This window comes from Bidens hawaiensis, unplaced genomic scaffold (genome assembly GCF_021521415.1).
Source record: "Bidens hawaiensis isolate Kalapana, Puna unplaced genomic scaffold, B.hawaiensis_p1.1 tig00030789_1, whole genome shotgun sequence".
Classification (NCBI taxonomy): domain Eukaryota; kingdom Viridiplantae; phylum Streptophyta; class Magnoliopsida; order Asterales; family Asteraceae; genus Bidens; species Bidens hawaiensis.
In genome coordinates, this window is record NW_027495147.1 from 88,900 (window position 1) to 97,954 (window position 9,055).

Sequence of the window (9,055 nt, forward strand, 5' to 3'; positions counted from 1 at the left end):
TGTATTCAAAAGGTAACACACACCATAATAATGAGCCTTCAAGCAATTTTACCCAAGAGCCTAACAGTGAAGATATTAATTATAACGAAAATGATGAAGAAATTCATAGTCCACAAACCATGAGCCTAGGTGATTCGGAAAAGCCACCAATAGAAACTAATGAGGCCATCTTAAGAAAACCATTATGTAACTCTGAATGCGAGCACTTAGAAGACGGTTTGGAACAAAATGCAACAGAACATGTTGAACGGCCTAAACGCAATAAACCCAAACCCACCTATTTAAAGGAATATGATGTGAAGCTCCCCCCTTCTCTGGACCACGAGCATTCATCCGCGATCTCCAACAAAGAACCTTCAACGGTATACCCTCTAGCAGATTTTGTTTCTTTTGATAATTTTGCTAACTCTCATAAAGCTTTTTTGGCAGCCATTACCTCAAACAATGAGCCGAAACATTTTGGTCAGGTAGTTCACAACCCAAAATGGGTCAAAGCCATGCAAACCGAAATTCAAGCCCTTGAACAAAATGGGACTTGGACATTGGAAGAATTATCAAAATGGAAACATGCAATCGACTTGAAATGGGTATATAAGATAAAGTACAAACCAAGTGGAGAAATAGAATGGTACAAAGCTCGTCTCGTTGCAAAAGGTTTCACACAAATGGAAGGCATCGACTTTCATGATACCTTTGCGCCGGTTACAAAACTAGTCATTGTATGATGTCTTCTAGCGGTCGCCGTAAAAAGGAGATGGCATACTCACCAATTAGACATAAACAATGCCTTCTTGCATGGGGATTTGTATGAAGACATTTACATGAAGATACGCAAGGTTTTAGAAAACAAGATGACAACCGGGTATGCAAACTCAAGAAATCGCTTTATGCGCTTAAGCAAGCATCAAGAAACTGGTACCAAAAATTTATCGCTTCCTCGCAAAAACTTGGTTTCAAACAATCGAAACCCAATCATTCTTTGTTTCTTTTTAAGAAAGTTGGGATTTTTGTTGCGGCTCTTATTTATGTGAATGATGTCATCATCATTGGTAACAATACTCAAAAAATCCAAGAGACTCAAAATTTTCTTGACAAAGAATTTGGCATCAAGGATCTTGGCCTTTTAAAATTCTTTCTTGGCATCGAAGTTGCTCAAACAACACATGTGGTTCTTAGTCAACGAAAGTACACATTAGACATTCTAGAAGACACGGGTATGCTAGGTTATCGACCTAGCCCATTCCCAATGGAAAAAATTTAAAATTAGACAAACGGGATGGCGAAGCTCGTGTGGATGCAAACAAATATAGGAGGCTTGTTGGGAGACTTCTCTATCTATAGGCAACGAGACCTGACATCTCTTACTCTATCAATGTCCTAAGTCAATTTGTTAGTGCGCAGCGAGAGAGTCATCTCGAGGCTACCAACTGTGTCCTTCGGTACCTAAAAGCAACACTGGGACAAGGCATCCTTCTTACCAAAAGTGGAGGAAAAAAGCCTCACAGCCTATTGTGATTATGATTGGCTTGGGTGCCCCATTACAAGAAGATCACGAACGAGGTATCTATTACTTCTAGGGGGAGCTCCTATATCCTCGAAGTCAAAGAAGCAATCTGTTGTTTCCCGTTCTTCCGAAGAAGCCGAGTATCGTGCTATGGCATCCACCATCAGGTGAGATCTTGTGGATGAGATGGTTGTTAAAAGAACTTGAAACGCCATGTACTGGGCCCACTCAACTTTTTTGTGACAACTAGGCTGCTAGGCCCATCGCCAGCAGCCCCGTTTTCCACGAGCGAACTAAACATGGTGAAATGGACTGTTGTTTTATTAAAGAAAGGGTCGAGTCGAAAGATATACACCCGTGGCGATCAACACGAAGGAACAAATTGCCGATGTCTTTACAAAACTGTTAGGGACACAAAGTCTTCAAAACCTACTCGACAAGTTGGGCAATACAAACCTCAATGCGCCAACTTGAGGGAGAGTAATGGATGCGATTTACTCTCATCATGATTTGCTCTCTTTTTAGTCTCTCCATATTTGTTGATTGTTTCCTTGTATGGTTCCTGATTTGCAGCCTTATTCTATTTTCTTTCCTTTATTTACTTTTCAATATTGAACATGACGGAGAGTATTGGAACATGAACTTTGAACCATGATAATGAAAACTATTATCAAGTTACTAACATCCCATCCATAATAAGATCATAAGAAGTGTTTCAACACCAAACAAAAAAGCACATCTATAAATTAAAATGTTTGAGCTGACAATTAAGGTCAACTGCACATCAAAGTCAAAGCATAAAGTCAACTTTCTGGAGCTCAACAGGTGTAGCTTCATCATCTTTTGTAGCCATTAAAGAACTAAAATCCCTTTCTAAATAACCTTTTAAGAAAGCAACCACAACCCCTCCAACAAATCTCCTCATGGGTTCTCTGCACTTTCCATTTTTACACAAACAATAAGTAGCCTTTCCTCTAATCCCTTTAGTCTCATCATCAAGCATATCAAGATGCCCGTAATCTTTCACGACAAAATAGCAAGCCGGTTTACAACATTCATTGTAAAAGTCCTCATGGTTCACTCCTTTTGGGGCACAAGCCGGGAACAATGGGTTTTTCTTGACTTCACCAAGGCTTGAACCGATAACCATCACGGGCATTTCAAGATTAAATGAGTGTGGAACATAAGTGAGCACTTTTGGAGGAGTTTGTTTGCCTTTGTCCATTCCATCAACGGGATCAATCCCGATCAGTGCAGAGAATTGTACCTTTAGTTCTGTTTTTAACCTATTTAGAGCAAGGGCAAAAGCGACTTTTCCTCCACGGCTGTGGCCTGCCAGTCCTAGCTTTGTTAGGTCTGCATTTACATGGGGTGGAAGGAACTTTGAAAGCCCTTCGGGCAGCCAGTTCGTTATTTCAACCACATACTCGATTTCTTTAGTCGCATCTGGTCCTGTCACCGAATATAACTGTCACATGGTACCAAAAGAAATCTGTAAGTAATTTATTGTTTTTTTCTAATCATTATATCTATATTTACACTCATTACAAAAGAATTTAAAAAGTTCACTGCACAACGGAACTACAACAAATATAAGGATTACATGCACTAATTTTTTTATAGTTCGAACAAATCAAATATATGTTGTAGTTATATCTACGTATTCTTGTTAATATTTCAAACACTTAAAACATATATGATTGTAAAATCCACGCTTCTTGCATCAAGAATATGATTGGGCTGATTGGTTTCTGATTGGTGTGTTAAACTAACAAAACCAAACATACATGTACTAAATAAAATCGTGTTACCCAAACACTCTCAATGTACCCTATATATGTAAACATGTCAAATGGACTGGTGAGTTGCAAACGTGCTGACAAATTGTAAATGAGAACTGTTATCAATTAAGTTATTTATTACATATATTTTGTTGAAATTATAATCTATGTCACGCTTAGTAATTAACTGCATAGAGTGTATAATATATTAAGTAGTGTAAATTTAATAAACTTTGAAGCGTGTAAATATTTCTACAAATGTTTGGGCAATCAGATCTTGTAATAGGCTAATAGCTGAATGAAATATGAAAAATAAATAAAAGGGAAAATAAAAGAAACCTGTGGGACAACGAGGATGAATCCATGTGAAGCGATATGATGGCTGAGCTGCGAGTAAAAGGAGTTATGAAGAAGATAACCATGGAGTAAAACCAGTACTGGGAATTCTCCTGCTTCTACAGGTGTAAAGATCAATAGAGGCTTTGGTGTGACTGTTTCTTCGGGTTTTACAAGCTGTGTTTTAAGCTCTCCAATGCCAAACACGCTTGTGTTTGAACAGATGGAAGCTGAAGAAGGAGACATCACTGGATTGATTATTAATATGTCCAAGTTTTCATTTGTTGTTGGGATATTTTGTAGGTTGATTGGGATAAAGTTCACTGCTTGTTTGTGTGGTGTGCATTGTCCCGTTGTCCCACCTTAAAGCTTAGTGTGGAAGAAAATCATGTGGGCTTGGAGTTTAGCCAAGTTCTTGGTGAACAAGTCAAGTGTAATCTTGTAGCACGTATTAGTTTGTACTTTATGTTGTGCATTTGATTAGTTAAAATTAGTAGTTGTATTAATGCTTTCAGAATCACACCAAACATCAAATTGGTTGGTCCACTTGTCGTAATAGATTTAAAAACCACATAACAAATAATACAAACATTATGTATATGAATAAGGTCATTACACACACATAAAGTTATAAAGAGAACAAAAGGAAAAAAAAAAACCAAAATAATTAACTTTTTTATTAGTGATTCAAGTTTTACATAAAAAACTGTCAATCAAAGTTATTTATATGCTTTTTTTTTTTTGCAAAATTAATTCTTAACAATATATAACGACTCTGATATAACTGGCTTTTTAAGGAATCTTAATATCGCTTTGGTGCTTTAAAGTTATTGGTTGTGTGAATATGGTAACTAAATAATCCCAATGTATTACATAAAGCAAATATTGTAAATTATTCTACTTTCCATGATTATTTTCATTTTACATATATGTAGGTAATAACTTACCTAGCATGTAAAAAATGGTAATACACAATCACACATTGTTTGAAAGAGCCTTTCGTAATGGAAAGCCTTCTAAGTATATTGTATTCTTAGAAAAAATAACAAGTGAGAACACTAAATAATATGAAGCACCTTAACTCGTACCCCCCCGCACATGGCAGGGTCTAGGACCGTGCAAAAGAGTAAACCCTCCAAACCCGACACTTACCCAACCTGGATCCTTTCAATGGGAAAACACTTACCTGATAACCTACCTTTACGTATAAACTCGGATCGGGTCCTATAAGAGCTGTCGGGACATCGGGTTCAAATACCTGGGTATCATTTGTGAAACAATTTACCTAATTTGCAAAGATAAGTGGAGAACATCGATTTTTGGCTGCCCAAATTTTGACTTGAGGCCCATTCATGATTCATTCACCAAACATATTGGGCCTCAAATAGGCAGTTTAACTAAAGCCCAAAGCATGCATGATACATTGATACTGTGATGTAGGCATGTTCAAAACGGTTTGGGACTAGGAACCTGAACCGTTTCCTAACCGGTTCCTATATTCAAAACCCCCTTTTAAACATGTTCCAGGCTCGAACCGGTTAGGGAACTGAACCGGTTCTCCCACCCTCGGACCCCTAACCTATCTAACCGGTTCTTACTGGTTCCTAACTCGGTTCCTGTACCGTAACCGGTTCCAACCGGTTACAGTGTAAATTTTTTTTTTTTCGTTTTTCGTTTGCGATTTGGATTCTAAACTACGATTCGTATTTGTATAACATGAAAAATAAAAAAAACAATTAACATAAAAATAAACTATTAACTGATGAAGAAAAGACAACTACTGAAGATGTTTGCCACTGAAGACAACTACTGAAGGTTGCCACTGAAGACAACTACTGAAGGTTGCCACTGATGACAAGTTGACAACTACTGAAGGTTGCCACTGATGATAACTACTGAAGGTTGCCACTGATGACAACTACTGAAGGTTGCCACTGATCACAACTACTGAAGACTGCCACTGATGAGGAATACTCATCAGTGGGAAAGCTGCCACTGATGAGGAATACTCATCAGTGGGAACAGTCATCAGTTGAATCAGTGGGAAAGCTGCCACTGATGACAACTACTGAAGGTTGCCACTGATGAGGAATACTCATCAGTGGGAACATTCATCAGTTGCGACTTCTTCCTCGGAATTACTTGTAGAAATGTCTTCTTGTTCGTCGTGCACTCGAACATCAAGTGGTGTTTCATCTTCGAGAGTGGTTATTTGTTGAATACGATCGATTGAGTCCAAGTGATCCTTTAAGCAAATGCACATCTCCACCGACTCCGAATTTAGTCTTGTTCTTCTCACCGATATTACCCTGCCATTAAGAGAAAAAGCGGATTCCGAAGCTACCGTAGAAGCTTGGACGGTTAGTAAATCACGGGCCATGGTGGCAAGAATCGGAAACTCGGTTTCCTTTACCTTCCACCAAGCCAAAACATCAAAAGTGCCATATTCCTCTTCGGATAAACCGGTAGAGTAATCATTTGCACTATACCTTCCTAGTTCGCTTGAAGGGGTGTTACCCCTTTGTTTTTTAGCCGTTACGTTGCGAACGGTGTTCATAAGGCTAATCATGGGATCTCGTACTCTAGTAGCCCTTGAACTTGATGAAGACCCCCCCGGCATAGGCATGCGTATGTTTGACCCATATTTATTTAAATAAAAGTCATACATAAATTTAAAATTCAAGTTAAAATCATTTTTTGCATCTGTTGAAAAGTTTGGGTCAACTTCATTCATATCTAAGGCTGAAAAAATTTCGTCTATCACACATTCAACCCCCGTAACATTTAACATTGGGTTTAAAGCGACGGCGCAGGGAAAAACCGGTGGCAATTCAAGAAAGTATTTTTTTTAATTTAAACTTCATTGGTAATATGATGTTTGAAAACATTGGACTTTTATTTTCAAATTCTTTAAGATTGTTAACGATTAAAAATAACTCCGAAAGAACCAAGGGACTTGTCGGATAATACGTTCCCGATAGTTTCGTAGTTGATGTTTTAAAAACGTCAAGAAAAGTCGATAAGTCATTGATAATTTCCCATTTCTCATTTGAAAAGGGGATTGCCAAATCATTCTCGGCAAGACTAGAATGAAACATTTGTAAAGTTTCTCTTTGTTTCAAAGCACTTTGAAACATTATGCAAGACTTACGTGAGTGTATTGTGGTCGAAGCGTATCTCGAATCATGGCGGTTAAGCGAGGGTTGTCGAAGTGGCTAAACGACAAAGCTTCTTGAATCACAAACTTCGCCGTACGATGTTGAACTCGATCAATTTGGTATGTAAATATTCCGCCTTCACTATCCATTTGCGTTTGTTGCGAATTGACGTTCTTTTTCAACGCCTTGCAATACGGTTTTTCGATGTGTTTCTTCAAATTTGAATTCGAAAGTGGGTTTAAATAAATCCCACAAAACTTGCACCGAGCCTTCAATGAATGGTCTCTCAATTCAACCAAATCCCAATTGCACCAAATCTCTTGATTACGATTATGAGGTACAATACGAACGAAACTTGGTTCGGCGTTGGAACCTTGACCAACCGATGATTGTGAGGCAGCCATAACAACAAATATGAATATAGAAGAAGAGAAAACAAGAGATTAGAGAACTCAAAACGTTGTAATAGCGTTTTTTTGTATTTTTTTGCGTTCGGGTTTGCGTTTTGAGTGTTGTGATGAACCCATGACACCAAATACCTATTTATACTAGTAGTGGGGTGCTTGGGGGAGCCAAAAAACGGCTATTTTTGACCCCAACGGTCAAGAAACGGCCAAAAAAACGATTTCCAACGGCTATATTCGATCCAACGGCTAGAACCGGTTAGGAACCGGTTCCGGATGGTTCGGTTCCAGAACCGGTTCCGGTTCGGTTCCGGTTCCTACCCGCCCCCACTCAGAAATGCAAGAACCGGTCACGGATCATCGGGTTGAATCAGATAGGGTCCGGTTCCTACAAAAAACGGGTAGGAAACGGTTCGGGTCCGGTTCGGGTCCACCGGTTCGGTTCCAGGAACCGGTTTCGTTGAACATCTCTACTGTGATGTATCAAACATTTTTATGTATTTTCTCTTGTAATTTCTAAACACTTGAGTGGGGAAATGTGGCGGTTTCAATTTTATTCAATTTCCCTTGTAATTAAATGTTTACCTGTTTTCTTTTGTTCCATTCCTTGCACTTTTGTTGTTACAGTGCCTCTAGCGTCTTACTAATCGTAGTTCTTAAGAATATTGGCCGCTAAATAAAGAAAAAGCTAATAATATGTAAACATAATTTATATTTGCTGGTAAACATTATGCCGAGTCAATATAAAACATGAACAATAGATGGTGTTAAATTTCGCATAGTTTAGATTGATGTTTTATAGGAATAAATATATGAATTGTATTTGATTCTACTTGTTCAAGAGAAGAAGAAAATAAAAATATGTGTTAAAAGTGAACATAGATTTTGATGGTGAATTAGAGGTTGAGAATTTAACCTTAAAAAATTTGGCTGATTAAGAGAGATTTATGGAACTATTAAATTATTTTAAAGATATATGTTTAACTAGGATAATAACCCGTGTTACACACGGGTGGATAACATATCAACAATATAAAATATAGATTTTCAAATTTTAAACTGATAGGTCATAAAAATAAATTAATATTAGTGAAACTTGGAAAAAGACGTATTAGGAACAAAAAATCACAATATATAAACATAATTTTAAGTAACAAACATATTAAATATCATATAAAGTAACCGATAATTTAAAAAAAAATCATACCTTTAAACCCTAAATAGATTAAAACATAAATCAATTAATAAGAATAGATTAAATATCAAATTTATTAATCGTTAGTATAAAAAATCATACAGTTAAACCCTAAATCCAATAACAGTGAATCAATTTGATGTTGTTCTACACAAAAATTGATTAAACACTAAAATATATATCATACCTGATAATTGCATTCGATGAGCATATTTGATGTTTGGATTATGAAACAGACAAATCATGAAGAACCGGTTATAGAGGAGACGAAGAATCTGGTTACAAACGATGGAGAGCGTTATAATTTTTGAACAAAGCATGTGTCTTTTAAAGAAGAAATGATGAACAATTTAAACCTAGTAAATTTAATAAGTCTTTTAATTATAACAATAAATAGAATAATTAATATCATAATTACATTAATAAGTTACAAACATATAAAAGTCAATATCATTGATTAAAATTTTATTGTGAATATGTGGAAATTAGATTTATGAAAGTTTGATGACATGAAAGTCTATGTGGACAACCTAGGTGAAGGACATGTGAACAAAATTATTTTGTTTTAATATATTAGTTAGATGGATGTATTGGACAAATAAATAAATAAATAAGAGATTCTTTTGAAAAGGGCGATTTTTTCGAAAAGATAGGATCACGTGGTCGATGGCTTAGTG

The 9,055-nt window shown here is 36.7% G+C and overlaps 1 protein-coding gene across 1 annotated transcript; it reads right to left on the bottom strand.

Moving 5' to 3' along the window:
- Positions 1-2,190: 2,190 nt before the first annotated feature.
- LOC143581017 (chlorophyllase-2-like) lies at positions 2,191-4,013 on the bottom strand. Its single transcript, XM_077063899.1, has 2 exons — positions 3,625-4,013; positions 2,191-2,972 (listed from the first exon to the last, which is right to left on the bottom strand). Exons 1-2 carry the CDS (start codon positions 3,865-3,867, stop codon positions 2,295-2,297), a joined length of 921 nt encoding a protein of 306 aa, XP_076920014.1. The 5' UTR covers positions 3,868-4,013; the 3' UTR covers positions 2,191-2,294.
- Between the last annotated feature and the right edge of the window lie 5,042 nt (positions 4,014-9,055).

Bases quoted from the DNA above. Each gene is read 5' to 3' on its own strand.
- LOC143581017 (XM_077063899.1), bottom strand. From the start codon at position 3,867: ATGTCTCCTTCTTCAGCTTCCATCTGTTCAAACACAAGCGTGTTTGGC. The intron at 2,973-3,624 runs GTTTCTTTTATT...ACCATGTGACAG, and splicing joins TCATCCTCGTTGTCCCACAG to TTATATTCGGTGACAGGACC.